This window comes from Sus scrofa, chromosome 12, assembly GCF_000003025.6.
Source record: "Sus scrofa isolate TJ Tabasco breed Duroc chromosome 12, Sscrofa11.1, whole genome shotgun sequence".
Classification (NCBI taxonomy): Eukaryota; Metazoa; Chordata; class Mammalia; order Artiodactyla; family Suidae; genus Sus; species Sus scrofa.
Window position 1 is genome coordinate 19,561,443 of NC_010454.4, and position 24,854 is coordinate 19,586,296.

Consider the following 24,854-nt stretch of genomic DNA (forward strand, 5'->3'; position numbering starts at 1 on the left):
GACTTCTCTCCTCTGCCCTTCCTAGACCTCCAGGTACCCACTCTGTCTTGACCGTTCTAACTCTCTAATGTTATTCAAATCCATCTGTCTTCCAGATGGTTATTAGACTTCTCATGGTGATCATTTTATAATTATGCAAATGTCAAATCACTCTGTGGTGCCCCCAAAACTAACATAATGTTGTACATCGACCATATTTCAATTAAAAAAAAAATCCATCTGTCTTCCATTCCTAGGTATGTACTCAAGAGAAATGAAAACATATGTCCACACAAAAACTCGTAAATAAATGTTCATAGCAGCATTATTCATAACAGCTAAAATGTGGAGACGATCCAAAGTCCATCAACTGAGGAAACAACAAAATGCGGTACATTCTGTTCCACAACAGAATATGACACAGTAAAAAGAAGTGAAGTACCTCTACGCAATATATGCACGATACGGGACGAACCTTGAAAACAAGCTAAGTCAAAGAAGCTAGTCCCCAAGGACCACATATTCTATGATTCCATTTATATGAAATGTCCAGAATAGGTGACTCCAGAGTGACAGAAAGCAGATTAGTGGTTCTCAGGAGCTGAGCAGAGAGGTAACTGGGAGATGACGGCTAAAGGGTACAGGGTTTCTTTTGGGGGTAATGAAATTGTTCTAAAAAATTAACTGTAGTGATTTACGATTAATGATCGTAATCATTAATCAATGATTTAATATTAATCATAATATTGATAATAGCTGTACAATTCTGTGAATGTACAAAAAATTCTGTGAATATACTAAAGTGCACTGACTTGTATGATTTTTTTTTTTTTTTTGCTTTTTAGGGCCACACCCGCAGCAAAAGGAGGTTCCCAGGCTAGGGGTTGAATCGGAGCTGTAGCCACTGGCCTACACCACAGCCACAGCAATGTGGGACCCAAGCCAAGTCTTCGACCTACACCCCAGCTCACAGCAAATGCCAGAGCCTTACCCTACTGAGCAAGGCTAGGGGTTGAACCCGCAACCTCATAGTTCCTAGTCGGGTTTGTTTCCACTGCGCCACGACAGGAACTCCTGAATTGCGTGCTTTAAAGGGGCAATTGCATGGCATGTAAATTGTATGGCATGTCAATAAAGCTACGATCTTAAAATTCATCTGTCTCCTTTCTCACTGTCTCATTCACACTCACACAGTCAATTTCAGCTGCTGCAACTACACAGCTCCCTCAAATGGCCCTGCCCTCTCACCCCTAGACCACAAGGCTGTTCCGTCTACTAAGAATGCGTGTTCTCCTGCCCTTACTGCCAAGATGAACACCCAGTGTTCTTCAGGACTGTAAGAATACGGGTTGGATGTCCCCCACCACCCCGGGGCGGGGGGTACCCAACACACTAGGAGCACTTTCACACTATATAGTTATTGGTGGATGTCCCACAGCAAGAAGCCTGTCCTCAGACTGTGGCCCTATGTCTAGGCCAAAGCCTGGCAGATGCTCAGGAAATAATTGTCAAAAAAGGAAAAAAAAAGAGGAGGAGCAGGGAGCACATACAAGACCCTCACTCCTTAACAAACCGGTTGGACTACTTTCTAAAACACAATAAACAAGACTCACAAACACCTTAAGCAATCCCCACTAGGGTCAGCTGCATACACCGCAAGGGCCTGGGTTACCTTTCTGCTGCCAGGTGGCGCTGGGTCAAAGATTCGGGTCTGCATCTCACTGGGAAGAGCGGAGTACACCGGGAGGATGATCAACTCCGGAACGTCGGGTCCCAGGGATTTCATTCGTTCATACAGGATCTCGCAGGCGGTATCGATCTCTTCCTGACCCGTCAGGAAGACCAGGATATCACCTGAGAGGGGAACCGGAGCAGTAAGGGACTTTCTCATTCTGCATGTGTTCTAGGCAGAGGCCACAGTGACATTCATGGGACTCCAAATGATGGAAAACACACTCATATGCTGACCTCCAACAAATCAAGAGGTTTTCACCTCTCCGTGTTTATTCTTTTTTTTAAAAAAAAATGTTTTTTAATGTGTCTATGGAAGTTCCTGTTGTGGAACAGTGGTTAACGAATCTGACTGGGAACCATGAGGTTGCAGGTTCGATCCCTGGCCTTGCTCAGTGGGTTAGGGATCCAGCGTTGCCGTGAGCTGTGGTGTAGGTCACAGACACAGCTCGGATCTGGCGTTGCTGTGGCTCTGGCGTAGGCCGGCGGCAACAGTTCCGATTAGACCCCTAGCCTGGGAACCTCCATATGCCACGGGAGCGGCCCTAGAAGAGACAAAAAGACAAAAAAATAATAATAATAATAAAATAAAATAAAATGTGTCTATGTTTAAATAGATGCATTTAAGCCCTGCACACCATTATTTATATTTTCATCACCACCATTTCAAACATGCAAACCTGAGACTTACAGAGAGATCAATATTTAAAAAGCACTTTTAAAAAGATGATCGAAAAAGACCCAAGTTAAGACTTTTGGCCTAAGGCTCTTTGCCCCACCTGGTGGCTCCGTTAAATGGATCTGCATGACAGTGATCAAGCTGGCATCCAGATAATCTGTCTCGGGCTCCTTTGTGTACAAGATTTCCACAGGGTATGTTCGACCTGGGATGGTGAAGATGGGCGCTTCATAGAAGTACTGGGAAAACTTCACTGCATCCAAGGTGGCTGAGGTGACGATCAGCTTCATGTCCTGCCGTTTCTGAACCGTCTAAAGGGAAACGCGACGCAGTTTACTAAGAAGGACTGCCCAAAGAGGCACGGAGACCAAATCCAATTCTCCGAACGGGGAGAACCATCCTCCCAACGGGTAGAAGCGTCACCAAGGAGCACCTGGTTACCTTTTTCAACAACCCAAAGAGCACGTCAGTGTGAATTGTTCTCTCGTGGGCCTCGTCCAACATGATGATCGCATACTGGGTGAGGTCGGGGTCAATCAGGCACTCTCGGAGCAGCATCCCGTCGGTCATGTACTTGATGACTGTTTCGGGGCTGGTGCAGTCCTCAAATCGAATGGTGTAGCCCACCTAAAGCAGAGCAGAAGCTGAAACCTTAAGACACCAACCTCTCCGCTTTGCAATCGCCAGCCCAGACTATGATCCATGATCCTCATGGAGAGAAGCGGACGAAGATGTACAGGGATTTCCTCATAACACAATCTGCCTCGGATGTGATTCTGCACAGATCAAAGACGACCATGAGAAGACCCTCTCCCTCAGGAGAAGCCTGAAAGAAGGTGGTATGATTCCCATTTTACAGCTAGAGATCTGGGCCTTTATGCTTTCCTCCAATCCTTACACAACAGTTGCGCCACCCACTCACCTCCTGGCCTAAGCAACAACCAAACTCCTCCGACACTCTTTTGGCCACTGACATGGCTGCTACCCTTCTGGGCTGGGTACATCCAATCTTGCCCCTGGAGGTGTAGCCCGCCTCCGCCAGGTACTGGGTGATCTGCGTTGTCTTCCCAGATCCTGTTTCTCCAATAACAATCAGGATCTGGTTATCGTGAACAGCCTGAAAGCAACCGAATATAAACATGGTCATTAAAACGTGTCACACGTTACTCTGGAGTAAAATGATAATGTTCTAACACGCAAGGAGAAGAGGAAACAACAGCACACCTATGCAGGATGATAATCAGGGTTTAAATTATTTTTAATCATGCATAGAAAAAAAATTATTAATGGTGATTTTTCTATGGGCTCTTTCATATTTTAATTGCCTGTACGATAAATTAAAGGCTTTACACTTTATGGGTTTTCTTGTTTTAACTGACTCAAATTTATTTTTTTTAACTTACTGGTCTTGTTAATTTCATAAAAAACACAAAGATGATGCTAAAAGCATAAACTATCACCCATGTAGCCCTGATATTTTATTTTATGCATGTATATGTATGTTTCTCCAAGTATTACATGCATATGATTAAAGAATTCAGTAGTAAGTAAAAAACATACAGCGTTCCTTTCTTTCCTTTTTTTTTTTTTTTTTTGTCTTTTTTTTTTTGTTGTTGTTGTTGTTGTTGTTGTTGCTATTTCTTGGGCCGCTCCCGCGGCATATGGAGGTTCCCAGGCTAGGGGTCGAATCGGAGCTGTAGCCACCGGCCTACGCCAGAGCCACAGCAACGCGGGATCCGAGCCGCGTCTGCGACCTACACCACAGCTCACGGCAACGCCGGATCGTCAACCCACTGAGCAAGGGCAGGGACCGAACCCGCAACCTCATGGTTCCTAGCTGGATTCGTTAACCACTGCGCCACGACGGGAACTCCTCCTTTTTTTTTTTTAATTTTTTTGCTTTTTAGGGCCACACACAAGGCATATGGAGGTTCCAGGCTAGGGGTCTAATCAGAGCTACAGCCATTGGCCTACGCCACAGCAACGCAGGATTCAAGATGCATCTTCAACCTACACCACAGCTCATGGCGATGCCGGATCCTTAACCCACTCAGCAAGGCCAGGGATGGAACCCGCAACCTCATGGTTCCCAGTCAGATTCATTTCTGCTGCACCACAGTGGGAACTCCTAGCATTTCTTTCTACTGCTACTCCCAAATCTCCAAAATCTTACTCTCCAAAATCACCCAATTTCTACACTGTTTACAACAGCAAAGGACTGCCATCAACCCACATGCCTATTAACACAGGACTAGTGAATAAGCCAGAGCATATACATATAACAAAGCACTTAAAGGAGTTCCTGTTGTGGCTCAATGGTTAACGAATCCGTCTAGGAACCATGAGGTTGCGGGTTCAATCCCTGGCCTTGCTCAGTGGATTAAGGATCCGGCATTGCCATGAGCTGTGGTGTAGGTTGCAGACGTGGCTCGGATCCCGCGTTGCTGTGGCTCTGGTGTAGGCTAGCAGCTATAGCTCTGATTAGACCCCTAGCCTGGGAACTTCAATATGCCGTGGGAGCGGCCCTAGAAATGGCAAAAAGACCCCCCAAAAAAAAAAAAAAAAGCACTTAAAAAAAAACAAGAAAAGAATAATCTGAGTTACACCATTAAAGGCAAAAAGCAAGATACAAAACAATACATACAATATGCTGCCATCAAGAAATACATACAGTATGTGTAAAACATATATCTGTGTGTGTGTGTACATGTACTTGTGTGTACATACACATTGGCTTATATATGTACAAGACATTATTGAAAGGATTTGCTGGAAACTAATAACCTCAGGAAGGTTTAGTGGTCTTAAATCAGATCTCCAGAAAATGGAAATAAGTACCTGAAGCAAGGACTTGCCTCAGTGGGAAGTCAAGTATCCCCACTTTTCTTATTGACCAGAGCTGTTGGCCTGTGTCCACCTGTAACTGCTCCAAGGATTCCCAGTTCAAATAGACTGATTTCCTCATAGGAAAAAAAAATGTGTAAACTAGTATATACATACCTTTTAAGTACCTGGAGATGTTATGGTTTTCTTCCATCCCCTTTGAAAAAGCCACTTCGAAAGTGCTAATTTCAATTAAAACGTCATCTTCCTTTTAGAAAACACCCTGACTCCCCCACCAACACCCAACAAAGGTCTCACCTGGACAAGCTGCTCCTTCAGTTTGTAGATGGGTAGGCTCTCTCTCTGCTCGATGATTGACATCTGGGTCTTTTTTCCATAAGAAGCTTTGTTGCCCCCAAAAGCATGCTTCTTCCACTCAGGAATGTCATTGGGCATCATGCCGATGCCCCGCATGTTAGCAGCAATCTGCCTGCCTTCCGCTGCAAAGGAAAATGGGTGACTGATTATCATCCTCAGGCTCCCTCGCTGCTGTCTCTCCACACTCAACAAATCACCTTTCTCCAGTACATCCCTCCATCTCTCTCCACTACTACAAAAGCCTCCTAATTCACTGCACATCTACCCTTGCCCCTTCCAATCCATTCTGCAGGGCACCCTCAATAACCTTCGGAAAGGCAACTCAGATCTTGCCACTGTCCTGCACAGAACTCTGCCGCATTTCCCCACAAACTTGAGAGTTAAGCTCCAAATTCCTAATGCCATCTCCAAAATCCTGGTGGCCACACCTCAGCCCCCACCACTCAGCCCATTGATCTCTTCCAGCCACACGGGTCTTCTTTCAAAGCCTCAGCACAGGCGGTTTCTCAGCCTGGAACATGCTCCCCAATCCCCAAGCCAATCCCTCCAACAGATTAAGTCCTGTTTATCCCTTGGGTAAATAGGACTACCCAGGGAAGTGACCCACCATACCCAACTACACTTCCCATACTTTTTCATGATTTTGTTAATTACTTATTTGGTTAATTCCACCTTCCTCATTATATTGTAAAGTCTTAGTAAGGATCACGTCTTGTTTTCTCCACAGCTATATCCCCTGTTACCTAACACAAACTAATAAGTACCTGTTAGGACTGTATCTAGGAATTAGTTAATACTTACTACACAGTTTCAAAACATTTTAAGTTATTCAGAAGAAAATTCAGCCAGTCTCAATGATTTGACCACAGTTAAGGAAAACATTTAAAAAACAAAAGCTGGAGTTCCCGTCGTGGCGCAGTGGTTAACGAATCCGACTAGGAACCATGAGGTTGCGGGTTCGGTCCCTGCCCTTGCTCAGTGGGTTAATGATCCGGCGTTGCCGTGAGCTGTGGTGTAGGTTGCAGACGTGGCTCGGATCCCGCGTTGCTGTGGCTCTGGCGTAGGCCAGTGGCTACAGCTCCGATTCAACCCCTAGCCTGGGAACCTCCATATGCCGCGGGAGCGGCCCAAGACCAAGAAATAGCAAAAAGACCAAAAAAAAAACAAAAAAAAACCAAAAAAAACCAAAAGCTCCCGCTATGGCACAGTGGCTCAGGTCACTGTGGAGGCACAGGATCCATTCCCAGCCCAGCACAGCAGGTTGAAGGATCTAGCACTTCAATGGCTGTGGCACAGGTAGCAGCTGTGGCTTAGATTCAATCCCTGGCCCAGGAACTTCCTTATGCATAAAACAAATAAACACCATGCTCTAAGTGAAGGGAAAAAAAACCCAAATCACCAAAGCCAAGGCTACATCTTCACTTATGTGCTGGAACTGCCCTCTTCCTGTGTATATGATGGTTCAGTTTTTTTTTTTTTTTTTTTTTTAAGTCCAAATACCCCCTCCCAGAATCCTACCATCAGGCAGAGGATCAACCCAATGTTTGTTGAGTCCCATGGGAATAGAATCCATCTCGGCTTCCCGCTGGGCCTGCTTGAGTTCCCGCCTTTCTTTGGCTAAGGCACTCTGCATCATCGCTGCCTGGGATAGGGAGCCATCCGGGTTCTAGTGCAACAGAGGACAAAGCAACATCAGAATGCGATCTCAGCATGCATTAAATGTAGATGTGAAGCCACGCGAATATAAAAAAAAGAGATCCACCCAGAAGAAAGCTCTTATCCATGTACCAGACTACACAAAAGAAATGGATAAACTGTACCATATTCTAAGAAAATGAACAAGGACAATGAAAAATCACTGAAGGAACGGGGGATGTGGGGCTTGACGATGAGAGCCCCAAAAGAGGGTACATATGTGAAAGGGATAAGAATTCTTCCATATGGTCCTGAGAACTAAAATTAAGACCAACGTAGACACCTCAGTAAGATATATCAGCGCGACCTAAGGAAAGCTATGGGTCAGATCCATCTGAAGATGGAATGGGTGAATTCTCTGTCACCAACAATGTCCAGCAGACATGAGAAGACCATGTGGGAAGAAACTGCAGAAGGAGGGAGGTCCCATCGTGGCGCAGTGGTTAACAAATCTGACTAGGAACCATGAGGTTGCGGGTTCGGTCCCTGCCCTTGCTCAGTGGGTTAACGATCTGGCGTTGCTGTGAGCTGTGGTGTAGGTCGCAGACGCGGCTCCGATCCCCCATTGCTGTGGCTCTGGCGTAGGCCAGTGGCTACAGCTCCGATTCAACCCCTAGCCTGGGAACCTCCATATGCTGCAGGAGCAGCCCAAGAAATAGCTAAAAAGACAAAAAAAAAAAAAAAAAAAAGAAACTGCAGAAGGATACAGGGGTAGATCATAAGCATCACTGGGCCGGGCGATCTCGAAGATGCCCTTTCCCGAACCTAAAATTTTACCATAATTACGTCACAAATTCTTCTCGCAGATCTGCCCTCCACAGCACCCAGTGCTAGAGCTTTTTACTGGGGACCCCAACTGGTCAAACAAACCCTTCAAAACTGCCTTTGAACCTGCAAGGTAATTTAAGCTGTAAAGCCTGGGCAAGGGCAAGGATGGCAGATCAAGCACACATATTTATCTCTGCTTCCTCCCGAAACACACTAAAATGAAAGCAAAAGAATTTAAACGGCAAAAGCAACAAAGCTAAGTCAAAGTTCCTCTAAAAGAAAAATATCCTAGACCCTGAGCAATTCATCAACACTACGGCCTGAGTTCTGCTTACTCAGATTTAGTAACTACTCTAAAAAACGGCATTGTTACTGCAGGAAAAGCAGCTCACAGGTCCGGGTCAGGGTCCCGTGTTTCTCACCTTAACGATTTTGATGGGGCTCATGTCCATGCTCTGCTTGGTGTGCCCTCTCAGGAAGGGAGGCTATTCCTCCACCAGTTCGATCTCAAGGTCCTCATCTAAAAGTTCCCCAAAAGAAGAATTAGCCAAAAACTGAAAAGAGACATGACTATTTTCACCAAAATGATTGATTTCCACATGCATTAGCAATCTTTATCCAAGAGAGCTCCCAAGGTCAAAACTCTACCGCAGGTGACTGTGTCCCCTCCCACAGCCATTTCCAGGGAGCTGGTGCCACAGGCCAAGATCTGCTCAGGGCTTCTTCCGAAAGAAGCTGCCAAGCCTGTGGAAAAATGCTGTCTGACCTTCTTAATGGTACTAAAGCATCTGCCATCCAACTTTATATGGAATAATTCTTAATCCACAAGAGACTAGGGAAAAAAATTCAGGTGGACAATTGGACAACACCAAATGTTGGAGCAACAGGAAGTCACTTATAGTAGAAGAGTAAACTGGTAAAAGACTTTAAAAAACAACGTGGACTGCCTGGTAAAACTGAACAAGCACATTTCCTACTACTCAGTAATTCTCCTCCTACATATTTAGGAAAAAGAGACAATCTTGCACATGCGCATTAAAGGACAAACAGAGGAACTTCACTGCAGTCCTCTCCACAAAGGTAAACAAACACAATCAGAAAATATACCACATGCCCATCAAAAGTAAAATGGACAAATTATGGTAAATTTAATTACAAGAAAACGCCACAGAAGTGAAAAATTTTTTAAAAAACTGTAAAAATAAATATAGATTAATGTCAAAAGACGATGGTGAATCAAAAAAGGAAAAGTTGAAAAATGGACAAATTAAATACTACAAGGTTTAGGGGTAGACAGAGGGGATGGTAAAACACTAAAGAAAACAGGAAATCATGCAAAATTTAGGACGGTAGTTACCTAGAGGAGGAGGGAGGAAGATCTAATCAGAGTGTGGCAGGTAAGGGTTTCAAAGGTGGTAAATTCTACTTAACTGGGTGGTAGGTACATAGATGTTCATTTGTTATTGGTATATAAACTGTACATGCCTCGTTAAGGAATTTATTTCACAATTTTAAAAAACTGCCAGAGTTCAAAAAGAAAAAAAACTAAAAAACAAGCCAAAAAAAAAAAAAAAAAACCCCAAAATAAAAAAATAATAATAAAATGAAACAAAACAAAAAATTCCCAGAATTCCCATTACAGCTCAGCAGTAACGAACTCGACTAGTATCCATGAGGACTCAGGTTCGATCCCTGGCCTTGCTCAGTGGGTTAACGATCTGGCGTTGCCGTGAGCTGTGGTGTGGGTCGCAGACACGGCTCAGATCCCACGTTGCTGTGGCTCTGGCGTAGGCCGGCGGCTACAGCTCTGATTCGACCCCTAGCCTGGGAACCTCCATATGCCACGGGAGCGGCTCAAGAAATGGCAAAAAAAGACCAAAAAAAAAAAAAAAATTGTTTCCAGGGTGGGAATTCCTGTCGTGGCACAGCGGAAACGAATCCAACTAGGAACCATGTGGTTTTGGGTTCGACCCCTGGTCTCGTTTGGTGGGTTAAGGATCCGGCACTGCCACGAGCTATGGTATAGGTCGCAGATGCAGCTCAGATCTGGCATTGCTGTGGCTGTGGCATAGGCTAGCAGGTGCAGCTCCAATCAGACCCCTAGCCTAGGAACCTCCATATGTCACAGCCCTAAAAAGCAAAAAAAAGTTAAAAATAAAATAAAATTGTTTCCAGGGCAATTCAGAGGTAATCTAGGTGAATCTAGACTTTAAAGAGCAATTAATAAGAATACAAGATGAAATTTACCCCCTAAAATATAACTTTTTATATCCTAAAAATTGGTTATAAGCAAAAAAATAACAATATAGAAACATTTATCAGAAAAATAAGTTTCCTGGGGGTTCCCATCGTGGCCCAGTGGAAAGAGATCTGACTAGGAACTATGAGGTTGCAGGTTCAATCCCTGGCCTCGCTCAGTGGGTTAAGGATCTGGCATTGCCATGAGCTGTGGTGTAGGTCGCAGACACGGCTCAGATCCCGAGCTGCTGAGGCTGTGGTGTAGGCTGGCAGCTACAGCTCGAATTCCACTGCTAGCCTGGGAACTTCCCTATGCCTCAGGTGCGGCCCTAAAAAGACAAAAGACCAAAAAAAAAAAAGGGGGATTTTCTTGTTCTTTGAGAGATGAGTGGTGAGACCAAAGGAACAAATGAGTTTCACCACTGTGTTAAACTACAAAGAAACCCTATCCCACGGCTCAACCTGCCAACTTCCCACCCATTATCCTGCTCAGTCTAAGTTGCTGGTTACCTTCTTCATCATCCACTTTAGGCAGAATGCCAGTCTCTTCATCAAAGTCTGGAAACTCTTCTTTAGAAAGGACATTGGCAGCAATCATCTAGCCAAAGGCAAGAAGGAAGCATTTGTCACCTACTGGGATCAAAACTCTTCTTTTGTAAGAGTTAATACAGAGATTTCACCTTGGAAACCAAGGTGTTTTCCTCTTCGGCCCCAGGACTGCAGGGCCTCAAACACCATAGATCCCACCACTAAGAGGCACTAGAACCTGTGCTCAAAAGCACAGCTCAAGGGCCTCATCCCCTGGAAGTGTCACTGCTCTTTCCCTCGACTCCACAGAACTCTGCGCACTGCTTATCATGTAACATGTAAACTTTGGCAGTTATTTGTTTCATTCTGTCTCCTCCACTGGACTCAGTTCCTCAAGGGTCAGAACCATGATACATTCGTCCTTGTAGCCCTAACAGCTGCCCAGTGGCCTGTCACACCGGGGTTTTGATGTTTCCTGAAGAATGACGAAAACAAGAACCAACACTTACACACCACTCAGCACACACAGGCACTAACCCCAGGGCGTCACTTCTACTGACTCATTGACTCCGCACAGCCCCACCACTGGCCCTGAGGTACAAAGAGGCAGTGTCACCTAGCTCAGGATCACACAGCTAGTAAGTGGCCAGAAGTCCCCCCAGGCTGTTGTGCTCCAGGGCCCACACTCCTAACCACATCCAGCTCCACGCTGCGTGACTACGTGGCCATAAGAGCAAATGGCCCCAACCTGCTTGATCTCCCACTTCTCTGGGTCAGAGATGCGGGTAAGGCGCTTGCGCTCCAGCGAGTCATCTTCTACTTCGGGGGCGCTGACGAGGGAGAGGTGGGTGGGTCTGTCCGGATTCCTCATAGACGTCTCCTCATTGGTCTCCCCAACCAGATTCCGGCGTCGATTTGGGTTTAGATCCTCGCCAGTCTCCTGATCCACGTCCTAGCGCATAAAAACAAGAGAAACAAGCCACTTGCTGCCCACTTGTTTCTCTGGCCACCAGGTGTGGAAACCGGCTGGATATCTCCCCTACCTTCATACTCAAGCTGGTCTTGGTCCCGGTGAAGGACAGCACTTTGACCTTGACCCTCTGGCCTTTGCTCACCACATCAGCCACGTTGGCCACACGGCCTTCCCGCCGGAGCTCAGAAATGTGCACCAGGCCTTCCCACCGCTTCCTGAGGGAGAGTCAGACACATCTGGAACATGCTTCAAATAGCTTTTCCCCAACCGATTTCTACCCTTGTTGGAATTGAACAAAGGGAAATTGTCCTTTTTTTTTTTTTCCCCCTGCTTTTTAGGGCTACACTCACATATGGAGATTCCCAGTCTAGGGGTCAAACAGGAGCTCCAGCTGCCAGTCTACACCACAGCCACAGCAACACCAGATCTGAACCACATCTGCGACCTACACCACAGCTCATGGCAATGCCAGATCCTTAACCCATTTGGCGAGGCCAGGGGTCAAACCCACAACCTCATCGTTCCTAGTTGGATTCATTTCCACTGAGCCACAACCAGGACTCTAGGAAATGCGCTTAAACTCAAGAAGGTGGCTGTTTGATAAAATTGTTTGATAAAATACTATTACCACCTTCCAAAGGAAAGACATAGGGGGATGGGGGTGACAAATTCTCATGTGTCTCAACCAATAAAAGGGCAGGTTCCTGAAGACAGAGGAAGAAATAAATGGCTCTCCGACATTTCAAATAATAAAAAGCCTATTTCTAACAACCTGATGTGATTGATTTGATTTAAATGTCGTCATTACAATAACTTTTTAAAATGTGAACATCCCCAGTGATAGAAGAAATCTCGCCCTTCACTGGTGTGAAAGAAGGGCACCAGCCATTACCTTAGTCCCTCCAGCTGCACAAAGCATCCAAACTGCATGATGCTGGTGACCTTGCCGTTGTAAATGTCCCCGATGGCGGGCTCTTCGGGGGGAGGGCGGTCCACATGCTTATCCCGCCATCTGTCCAGATTCCTCTCCCCGTACTTGTCTCGGTCCTTCCGGTCTCTGGGGGGACTCTGACTTCTGCTCCTGGACCGATACCTAGACTTCCCCTTATTCCTCTCCCGGGTCCGGGAACGTGAGCGGGACCGGTGTCTCCGCTTGTGGTCTCTATCGCGCTCACGATCGCGGTCGCGGTCTCGCTCTCGACTCCGCTTCTTCTTCTTCGTCTTGTCCCTAACACACCAACAAACACCTGTTGGAAACAGAAAACAGGCTCCCCAGGCACCTAGCGCCGTGCCACTCTCACAGTAGTACCCACCAAATGCTGAAGAGAACTAGAGTTTGAATAATTATGACGTGCCCTGGAGTTCCCGTCAAGGCGCAGTGGTTAACGAATCCGACTAGGAACCATGAGGTTGCGGGTTCGGTCCCTGCCCTTGCTCAGCGGGTTAACGATCCGGCGTTGCCGTGAGCTGTGGTGTAGGTTGCAGACACAGCTCGGATCTGGCGTTGCTGTAGCTCTGGTGTAGGCCAGCAGCTAAAGCTCCGATTCGACCCCTAGCCTGGGAACCTCCATATGCCGTAGCAGCGGCCTAAGAAATGGCAAAAAGACAAAAAAAAAAAAAAAATTATGATGTGCCTACAGGCCAGTAAAGAAGGCCATAAACACACTTAGCCCCTTTCAACCCAGATTTCTATCCCATGAGCATCTGAGTGTTTGCAGCAAAAACACTCCTGGCAGGCAGCAATGAAAACAGATGCAACAATATGGTACATGGCCGGAGTTCCCGTCGTGGCACAGTAGTTAACAAATCCGACTAGGAACCATGAGGTTGCGGGCTCGATCCCTGGCCTTGCTCAGTGGGTTTAGGATCCAGCGTTGCCACGAGCTGTGGTGTAGGTCGCAGACGTGGCTTGGATCCTGCGTTGCTGTGGCTCTGGCGTAGGCCGGTGGCTACAGCTCCGATTAGACCCCTAGCCTGGGAACCTCCAAATGCCACAGGAGCAGCCCTAGAAAAGGCAAAAGGACAAAAAAAAAAAAAAATTGTACACGGCCAGTCTGGATTCTGTAAACTTGCCCCAAGGATCGGATGCTAAGGACAAACCGGTGCTCGGTGTCTCTGTGCCGCTCCTGGCCTGCTGCACTTGGCATCAAGGCCTCCAGCTCTTTGAGGACATCCACGGCAACTTTCACATCATCCTCGTCCAGCATGGTCTACAGGGGCAAAGGCAGCCAAGTTAGGAGAAGGGACAAAAAAAAGTCACTCAAGAATCGCTATTTCAGGTACATCTGCAAAACTGACAGCCTCTACGCGTCTGACCATTTCTGTGAAGGAAGCCGAAGGGGACAGAGATTTCCAACACAATTTGACAGAGAGGAAGAAGGAACGAGCAAAGGCTCCCGGAAGTCATCTCTGCACTTGGCAAATGCCCTGCATCCTTCATACAAGCCTACACAAGGCAATTAGCTAGCATCCCTCCTGTGAAAGCACGCAACGGGTGATTATGAACAGAAAATGATGTCCACGTTTTTGAAAAGCAACACTCCCTCTACATTCCCATCCCTCTTTCACCTGCTTTATTTTTCTTCTGTAGTTGTTCTCACTGACTGACTTGTGTGCTGCCTGTCTCCTCCCCACTAGAGGAGTTTACATGCTTCTTTCCTGCCCCTGCCCCAGGCCTAGGATGTCATCTCCAAGAGGGCAGACACTCTAGGGTTCTGTTCACCGCTGTACCCTGGTAGCTAGGACAGTGCTCAGCACATAGTAGGCACTTAATAAATACTTGCTAAGATAAAATTAAAAGAACAAAACACTTCAAAAATAAGGCCTTCTAACATATAATAGATTAAAAAAATCTAATTTCATACATCGGGCATCTGTTCACACTTATTTCATATTTCTAATCACTGCTTCCCACAATTCCTGATCTCAGGTCCCTTGAATATCATTCCCCAAACCTTCTAACATTATTCTATGCATAGGAAGTGACCGCTTTGACTTACAGTGAAGGCAAACTTAAAACTAATAACTAATGAGACAAAGAAAAGAGGTGCGGTGGGGGGAACATGCAGTTACAGTCAATATCCTCAAAATGGTATCAGTACCCGCACAGAAGGGTTGTCTGGTTGGCAAAGGACTGGGAAGAGTTCCTTCAGCTTTTCTTTTTCAGTTTTGGGTTTAACAACTGGATCTTGTTCCATTAAAGAGCATGAGGGGGGTTAAAAAAAAAAAAAAAAAAAAGACACATTTAATATTCTTAATGGTTAACAAAAGAATTTCAACATTAGATTTGCATCAAACTAAAAACAGAACATTTTCCCACATATTAATCATCTATGTTCCTATAAACAAAATTCAACTTTCTAAAAAAAAAAAACCCACTGATTACGAAACCCTCAACAAACTACCTGGCTGTGGGGGTGGGGGTGGGATTCAGTATTCATTCAACTAGTGATGTCTCATAATTTTAATCTTGTCTTAAGTCATTTGAAAATTTCACTAGAACAATTTACTTGCTCAGCAGCTGCTACAAGGGAAACAAACACAATTTACAGGAAGCTCACTATCTAAACCATACTCTGAAGAGGAAGCTTGGCCAGGAGCTCTGCTCACCTTTGCTAGTGGAAGGCTTTGCTGGAGGCCGCATGGTTTGTATGAGACGCAGCAAGTTACTAATGAGAGAATCCTTTGAAAAGAAACAGAACAAAAGTTGTCAGCTCTTGGATCCGTGCTTAAAAACACCAAGAAAAGGGATGTCCTTTAGAAAAAGGTGGTTATGCACTTGAACTTAGCTAACTAGATAAATGAACTATAGTTATCGACCTGATGTGGCCAGGATCTAGGACCGTAGCCTCAGAAAAAATTGGTATTTAGGAATCTGTGGGGAGGGGGAATAATTTAGTTCCCTTCAATCATTTTATCTCCTATGGATTAGAACTACCTCGCAAACCTAAGACTCTTGTCTTTGACTTCCTGATTCACAGACCAAGAATGTAAACACCCATAAAAACTTTAATAATGGAAATGTGCCCCATTTTCCTAGAAAGATGTCACAGGCAATTTGGTTACATCATCACTGCTTAGTGGCATGAAAACATCACACATTAATGGTTTATTTGATTGACACGTACTATCAAAATTTAAATCCAACAGTGATATTAAAACAAAACAGGGGTCTCCACACACACATACCGTGAATTCTGCACCATTTTTGACCAGAGAAGCCTTAAAAGTATCAAAGGTGGTATTTTTCTCAGCAAGACTGATCACAAACTCAGCTGCAAAGAAGAAAAGGGATTAAAACAAGAATGTTGACTTGAGCAAGAAATCTGTTTCAAATATGTTAAAAACAAAACCAGTTGGGCTACTCAACAGTCATAAAAACCAAAGACCACCATCCAGTAAGAGTAAAGAAATAATTTAAACTACCGAGATTATCCACGTTCTCGTTAATTTTTACAAATGAAAAGAAGATATTACTACAAAATGGCTCGCCAGGCCCTTGAGTGCATTCAAGGGAGGAAGACCTCCTTGTGCCCGCTCACCGCACTCTCCTGCAAGGAAACTACAAGCTGTGCACATTGCCATGCAGATTCTGGAGGTAACCACGTCCAAGAATGTGAGCCCATGCGCGTATGCACGCGCACACGCAGACACACGCACACACTTTCTGGAGTTTCTGAAAGGACACGCTCAATCTGCATGTGAGGGCCGGGCAGCTGCTGGATGGTACAATCTCCAAGCTGGTGAAAAGACTCGCTACCCCTCCCCACAGACCGTTCTCTACATACCCGCCTAGGTCTTAAAACTTCTGATATTAGAACTATTTATTAATTAAGAGACTTCTAGGAGAAAAGTGCATTTTATGATTATGAGCGGCTGAAAGGTTCGAATAAGCCTCATGCTGCTGTAAGTCCTGCAAGAAAATGTTAATAATTTCATTTGGCTTTTTTTTTTTTTTTTTTTTGGTCTTTTTAGGGCAGCACCCGAGGCATATGGAGGTTCCCAGGCTAGGGGTCAAATCAGAGCTGTAGCCTATGGCCAACACCACAGCCACAGCAACACCAGAGCTGAGCCGCGTCTGTGACCTACACCACGGCTCACGGCAACACTGGATCCTTAACCCACTGAGCAAGGCCAGGGATCGAACCTGTGTCCTCGTGGATGCCAATCAGATTTGTTTCCGCTGAGCCACGACAGGAACTCCCTCATTTGGCTTTTAATCTTAAAAAATAATAACATGGGGAGTTCCCATCGTGGCGCAGTGGTTAACGAATCCGACTAGGAACCATGAGGTTGCAGGTTCGGTCCCTGCCCTTGCTCAGTGGGTTAACGATCCGGCGTTGCCGTGAGCTGTGGTGTAGGTTGCAGACGCGGCTCGGATCCCGAGTTGCTGTGGCTCTGGCTGAGGCCGGTGGCTACAGCTCCGATTCAACCCCTGGCCTGGGAACCTCCATATGCGCGGGAGCAGCCCAAGAAATAGCAACAACAACAACAACAACAAAAGACAAAAAAAAATAATAATAATAATAACATGGACGATCTGGATAACTAACTTATAAATTAGTCCTATCATATAATTCCCAAGCTGAAGTTTGCCCTTACCTCTTTTAGGATATTAAGTGAAAGCCAGATGCCATTAGGCTTTTTTAAATAATAAGTGAATAACAACAATGCCAATGATTGAGACTTTTTCAAACATCTACTACATGCCAGGCACTATGCTAAGTGCTTCGCACGGGTCACCCGCATGGTTCTTACAACCACCCTCATAGGTTGGGGCCATTATTGTCCCTGCTTTACAGATGAGGAAGCTGAGGGTTTGAGACGCTGACATACCCAATAATAACTGGTGTAACCAGGACTGGAATCCAGAACTCTGACTGCAGAGCCCAAGTTCTTTAGAGAAATGTGGAGACAAAACTAAGCCACGTGGTGCTAGTCATAGGATGCTCAAAAGAGCCAATCCTAGAGCAGTCAGCAGTATAACCACATTGCAGCCGTCGTGAATGTGGATTTTTTTACTCTTCAGAACTACACAAGGGCATCGTTAAATTAACTGAGCTACTGAAAATAAACAGGTAGTTAAAAACAAACCCATTGTTGAAAACAGAAAAAATAATGACCCTGATTTAAGTGACAATACATCGAGGTCAAAATCAAAAGAATCAAGTCAGCAGATAAAACAAAAGAAGTAAATATACATCTTTTTTAAACTAAATCCAACTCTGGCAATTTAGTTTCAACAAAACAATACCATCTATCACTCTTTCCAATGCTAGTATTTTTAACGTTACTGGTTTTGTAAGTCTGTGTTTGTGATACTGTGACTTATAAGAACTATATATTTGGCATGAAGTGCCTAAAATCCTTGGAATTCCCAAGTGCAGAGAGTGTTTTATTTTTTTTTTTAATGTTCCTGAGATAACTTTAGCAAAACCCTAAGTAACTAGAGGATGAGGGCTGGTGATCAGGGAAACTAACCAGGACATGAGAGGGTGGGAACTTTCAGACCCACCCTGATCTCCGGGGAGGGGCAAGGGGCCTCTCACCCAAGACTGAGTTCACTCATCAATGGCCAAAGATTTAATCAATTGTGCCTATACGATGTGGCCTCTATAAACACCCAAAGGGACTAGGCTTGGAGAACTTCCAGGCTGGTGGATACAGGGAGATTTGGGAACTTGAAAGGCATGGAGGTTCCTCTTCCTTGCCACGTACCTTCCACTTATGCACTTAGCTGTTCCTGAGTTATATCTTTTTATAATAAACCAATTAGTAAAATGTTTCTCTGAATTCTGTGAGCTGCTCTAAGTAAATTAATCAAACCCAAGGAAGGGGTTGTTGGAACCTCGGATCTATAGCCAGTGACAGTCTGGACTTGCAACTGGCCTGGGAAGCTGCGTGTGGGGCAGTTTTGGTCTCAATAAGTTTTTGTTTCTTCTAAAAGGGGCTAAGGCATTAGTAGATGCTAGTTTAAAAGAGAGAGAGAAAGAAACCTAAGCTTGCTGCCAGAGAGGGGAAGAAACAACGCAAACTCACTGACCAGAGGAATCTATCTTGTCCTCCACTGTATTTCTAATCCCCTAGTTCAACAAATACTTGCTGAATGAAGGAACATATTATGCAGAGAGACAGCACACTGACAAGAATAGCACTTTATTATCATCTAAAAGAGGAGACTAAGGGGAAAAAAATGACACAGGATAGGCACATCTTGATGGGAGGCAAGAGAAAGGTAAACTAAAATACACAGAGCATCTTCCCAGGTGCTACAAGGTAACCCTGTGAAAAACAGAGTATCGTCCTCATGTCACAAATGAGAGAAACATCTTCAGAGAAAGGATGTATCTTACCCAAGGTCACACATCTAACTCTGTGACTCCTCTTTATCATATGCCCCTGCCCTTCCATCTCTCCAATTGATGGCTTCACTTAATCTTCACTTAGAAAATAGAAAAAATTAGGGGGAGTTCCACTTGTGGTGCAGCGGAAACAAATCCAACTAGGAACCATGAGGTTGCGGGTTCAATCCCAATCTTGCTCAGTGGGTTAAGGATCCGGCGTTGCCGTGAGCTGTGGTGTGGCTCGGCTCTGGTGTTGCTGTGGCATAGGCCGGCAGCAACAGCTCCAATTCGACCCCTAGCCTGGGAACCTCCATATGCAGAGTGAGTGGCCCTAAAAAGACAAAAGACCCAAAAAAAGAAAGAAAGAAAATAGAAAAAATTGGAAATCTCTCCCTCCTCTCCAATCCCTAAATCCATCTGCATCTACAACCACACTGTCCTCCTTGCTCTTAAAATGGATGAAGCATCCCTGTACCTATCAAAGCTCAATCCCTTCACCGACGCTCTCCACCCATCTATCCCTTCACCTTCATGAGAACTTCCATCTGCCTGAGGCCTTAGCTGTAGGACTTTTCCATTTCTTCAAGGTTTCTTAAAAAAATAACCTTTTCTTTCCTTTTATTATTGGCTGCACAGTTCCCCAGCTAGGGACCGAACCAGCGGCGCCACAACAGTACCAACGCTGGGTCTTTAACCCAGTGAATCTCCAGGGAACTCCTCCATCTCCTCAGTTTAGGTTCTCCCGTGTACAGTTTGCCCCAAGACATCTAATGTTTGGGAGGCACCAGACACTAGTGTTAGAGAGACAGCATAAACATTAATGGTTAAGAGCACTATTAAAGCCACAGACTACAGAAGACTTGAATTCCAGACCAGTTTCACTCACATTTGATATGTGATCTTGATGGGAGCTACTTAACTACTTAGAGCCTTGTTTTCTTAATCTAGAAAGAGATAATACTATCTCACAGGGTGATAGAAAGACCAAATAAAATAAGTAAAACACTGGGCAGAGTATCTGGCATGTAGTGAGAACTTCTTGAGTGTCTGCCATTAACATCATCATGCGGCTGCTGCCGTCGTTGTTGTTAACGCTATTTAATCATCGGAACTTAAAAAAAAAAAACCCACTAAAACAAAAAACCAGCAAGCAGTGATGGCCGCTCCCAGGTTTCACTGACAGCTCTGGGAAATGGTTTCTAACAGCTCCGCCTGGAAGGCTCTCAAGAGGAGGCCACGGCCGCAGGTTCCCTGGGCCGTCCCTGTGACAACGAAACAGACGATCACGGACCCACACACTCGGCCCATCAATTCCGTCTCCCTCCACCCCAAAACCAGAGGCCGCAGGGACCTCCGCGGACTCACCCAGATCCTTGTCGTTGATCCCCAAGTGATTGTCCAGCTCGGTGCAAACCTTCGACACCAAAGACAGATATTCGAGTTTGGCGAGCTCTTCCGCGGGGCCCAGCTCCATCCCGGTTACTGCTCCCGCCACAGCCACAGCCACCGCCATGGCTACGGCTTCCCACTGCCCCTCACTGCCGGCTTTCGGAGCTGTTTCTACTCGGCTCCAGTTTCAACTTCCGGGTCGGGGCGCCCCCCCCCGCTTTTGTTTACAGTAAATTGAAACTTCCGGCAATTTCTCTTGACGTAACCGGATGGAGCATAGAGATGAGAGCGGAAATGCTTAAGGAAGGGACGGCCGAGTGGGTTACTCTGCACGCTGGCTGGCGCCCTCTACTGGCCAGGGAGCTTCTTGCCCGGCTCTCAGGCCCGGAAACTTTCACCCTCCGTGCACTCCCGACCTACGTCGGCAGAGGGCGACCGTGGCCTACGCAAGGGGGTGCCAGAGGCGGTCGTGGCTATCCCATCCCACCTTCCCCGCCGCCGTGTCTGCGCCTTTGAAGCCTTGAAAAAATTCGAAGTTCGGAAAAGGCAAGATTCGCTTTACAATGGGGCTCTATCTTGCTGGGGTTTTGCTTCCGCTTGGGTCATGACTATCTCAAGGGCCTCAAACAAACCAGCAGGCGATGGAGTTTAGTTCTGTCATTAATTCATGTTACATACGAAGAAACCGATAATTCCACTATCTAGCTGTGACCTTGGGCGGATTAATCTCTCAGGTCTGAGTTTTCTCATCTGGAAACTGGAATAATGTTGCTCTAACTAGGTTTAGGTGATGACCAAATGAGATAACTATGCAAGGAGCCTGACATACAGTAAACACACTGCAAATGGCGGTTGCTGGAATCCCAAAACGGAGTCAGTGGTCACCATAAAGTGAGTCCCTATAGCACAGACCTCCTCGGCCTGAGACCCCAGAGAGTCACCTGGCTCCTCTTGTGACAACCACTTTTAATCCCCCAAATAGCAACTGTGCTGTGAATCCCAGTCATAAGCTCAGGTCTCCCAAGTCTTCCGCTTCAGGTCCCGTTTTGCTTTATTGCAGCCCTACGGTGAGGTGAGGGTTTTTTCCCCACATCACACCGCTCTGTGTGATGAATAAGGAAACGGAGGTACTCCAAAGTGAGTGGCCCTCCCGTCAGAGGGGAGGAAATCAGACCCTTTTGCCTGTAGCTTCAGGCTGCCTTAGGCTGCTGCACCTTTGAGCTCTGTTCCTCCAACATCTCACCATGGACTAAAGGATGGCAGAGGGAGACAACCCCGGAGCAGCAGCTCTCACTGCTTCCAAGGACTCCATGTTTCCAGGTTCCTAAGAAATCAGTGCTGTACTCTCTGCACTCTTCCCACTTCCCTTTCTCTTAATCCTTCTCCCCACGAACTGAATGGAATATCTTGCACTTGATTCAGGGAGCTCAACCTGCCAGCTTGGAATTAGGATACCAAGAGCTTATCCCATTGACTTCTTTTCTCTGTTCTTCTTTACCTTTAAATATATATATATATTCATAGGAGTTCCCGTCGTGGCGCAATGGTTAACGAATCCGACTAGGAACCATGAGGTTGCAGGTTCGATCCCTGCCCTTGCTCAGTGGGTTAACGATCTGGCGTTGCCGTGAGCTGTGGTGTAGGTTGCAGACGCGGCTCGGATCCCGCGTTGCTGTGGCTCTGGCGTAGGCCGGTGGCTACAGCTCCGATTCGACCCCTAGCCTAGGAACCTCCATATGCCGCGGAAGCGGCCCAAGAAATAGCAACAACAACAACAACAACAAAAGACCAAAATAAAATAAAATAAAATAAAAAAATAAAATAAAATATTGAGACAAAGGAGTTCCCATAGTGGCTCAGCAATAATGAACCTGACTAGGATTCATGAGGATACAGGTTCGATCCCTGGCCTTGCTCAGTGGGTTAAGGATCCAGCTTTGCTGTGAGCTGGGTGTAGGTCACAGACATGGCTCAGATCTGGTGTTGCTGTGGCTGTGATGTCATCCGGCAGCTATAGCTCCGATTCAGCCCATAGCCTGGGAACTTCCATATGCCAAGGGTGTGGCCCTAAAAAGCAAAAGCAAAATATATTTATATACAGAGAGAGAGAGAGAGAGAGCCTGTGCTTAATCACTATCATCTCACATGATGGTTAAGAAATGCTTTCCCACCACCCTCCTGTAGTAACAAAGGGCTTTGCTGGTATGCCTCTTCCTAGACTGATGTGCTTCTTTAATCATGCCCACAATGCCCACGTCATTTCTGCTCTGTCCCAGAGACTGGTCCCAGCTGCTAGCACTGGGATAAGAATTTGGAGGTTGGGGGAAAGTAGGAAGCAGAGAAGAAAGTACTGAACCTCTCAGCAACCCTAGATTGGATGGAAGGGGGGGCAGAAATAACCTAAGTGTGTGTAGCTAAAAGTTGGCATCCTCAGGGAAGTTGGTGAGAAAAACCATAGGACTTCCTGTCACCCAAACAAAATGGTGTTGCAGCAACCAAGACAGCTCTGACTTTTTCTGCCGGGGTGAAACTGGGACCTTAGGGCGAACACCTCTGTTCTGGAAGGCAAAATCGGAATGATGGCTTCTAAGCATGTAACTGCCCCTCAACCATTAATGTTATTCATGCAGGGAGATTTCAGAAAAAATGGCACCCACTTCCCTGCTCCCCTGGGGCCCTGACCCAGCTGGAGAGCCTGGGAACCAGCCTAAAGACGTTGATGAGACCGGCCTGAACCCCTTTTCCCAGGATCTCAGAGAGAGGAAAGGAGTGAAACACCCCTCATCTTTCCCTCTTGACTTTTCCCCCAAATTCTTCAAATTTGAATCCATGTATCAAACATGTATTGAAGATTCCTTTGTGCCCAGGCAGTGTGGGAGGTCCTGGAAAGGACCTCTAGGGGTCAGAAGGGCAGTGGAAAACCATCAAGGAAGAGCTAGGATATTCTTAATGCCACTCTCGGGGCTGGTGGCAGAGCTGTGTTTATTACTCTGATCTCTCTGCTGCCTAAACATGAGGGCAGGTGACTGGAAGACAAAAAATAAAACAGGTCTGCACCCTGTCCGCTTGAGGGCAGTTGCGGGAAGGGAAGGGGGCAGAGAGGGGCCAGGGCCATCTCGAAGGGCAGTTCCTCCTGTTGCAATCCATTATTTGTCTGCCTTCACTTTCAACGCCCAAGCACAGCCTCAATTTCACCCCCAATGTCCCTGACCTAAAATTTCCCCTCTGTCCTAAGTCATCAAACTGCCATCATTAATAATGGATGCTTTGAACTCTAATTCTCCTGAGTGGGGGTGGGTTTGTTTGTTTGTTTGTTTGTTTTTGACGGGGCAAACCCGAGGCATATGGAAGTTCCTGGGCCAGGGATCAAATCCCAACTGCAGCTGCAACCAATGCCACAGCTGTGGCAGCGCCAGAGCCTTAACCCACTGTGCCACAGTGGGAACTCCCTCTCCTAAGTTTTATACTATTAGGCAAAAAACATTCCTTTTTCACAGGCTTTTTCTCTTTGGTTTTTAGGGCCGCACTTGTGGCATATGGAGGGTCCCAGGCTAGGAACCTAATTGGAGCTACAGCTACCAGCCTGCACCACAGCCACAGCAATGCCAGATCCTTAACGCATTGAGCAAGGCCAGGGATCGAACCCAAAACCTCATGGTTCCTAGTCAGATTCATTTCTACTGCGCCACGACGGGAACTCCAGGCTTTTTCTCTTTTGTCACAGTGAAATTTCCTCCTTCTCTCTCACTTTAAGGGCTGTCTTAAAGATGTCAGGAAAAAAGGAAGAACCAGACACCCTGCCACCCTTAAGATGTGAACTTGTTCGGAAAATGTATTCGCCCATCGCTACCTCCTCACCCTCTGTGGGAATGGTAAGAAAATTTCACATATTTATTTGTGAGTTAATCATCCTTTAAGTGACGCTGCTTCGAGATCGTGTGGATATTTTGTAGACTTAATTTAGGCTGGTTTTCTTTCCAAAGTTTTTAAAAATCAGTATTCCAAGTCTACGTGACAAAGGGACAAGTTACACAAGTTACACTTTTTTCTCTACCTAGCCCCCACTTCTGGGAGCAGGGAATTTTTGTGACCTCTGCTTTCTGTTTGAGGTCCATTTTTAAGGAACACGTAAGGCTCTCCGCGGGAGAAATGCAAAAAAAAAAAAAAAACAAAAAAAAAAAAAACAAGGCAAACCAAGAAGCGTGTGGATAGGAAGAAAGCGAAGAGGAGCTGGCGTCCTCTTTGTAAGCCAGGCACGTCCACGGCTGTCTCCTTAGCCCAGGGCCAAAGGTCTGTGTTAATGTGCTCACTTGCCAAACTCCAAAGAGTC

At 46.0% G+C, this 24,854-nt stretch overlaps 1 protein-coding gene across 1 annotated transcript in view; it reads right to left on the reverse strand.

Moving 5' to 3' along the window:
• The window catches only part of DHX8 (DEAH-box helicase 8), a 32,811-nt gene extending 12,163 nt beyond the window's left edge, over nt 1–20,648 (reverse strand). The window contains 16 exon segments of the mRNA XM_003131379.5: nt 1,652–1,833; nt 2,490–2,700; nt 2,831–3,016; nt 3,312–3,506; nt 5,531–5,712; nt 7,109–7,256; nt 8,476–8,573; nt 10,802–10,889; nt 11,568–11,771; nt 11,863–12,007; nt 12,685–13,020; nt 13,893–14,002; nt 14,894–14,979; nt 15,402–15,474; nt 15,981–16,066; nt 20,501–20,648. Of these exon segments, the coding sequence (XP_003131427.3) occupies nt 1,652–1,833; nt 2,490–2,700; nt 2,831–3,016; nt 3,312–3,506; nt 5,531–5,712; nt 7,109–7,256; nt 8,476–8,573; nt 10,802–10,889; nt 11,568–11,771; nt 11,863–12,007; nt 12,685–13,020; nt 13,893–14,002; nt 14,894–14,979; nt 15,402–15,474; nt 15,981–16,066; nt 20,501–20,648 (2,478 nt within the window).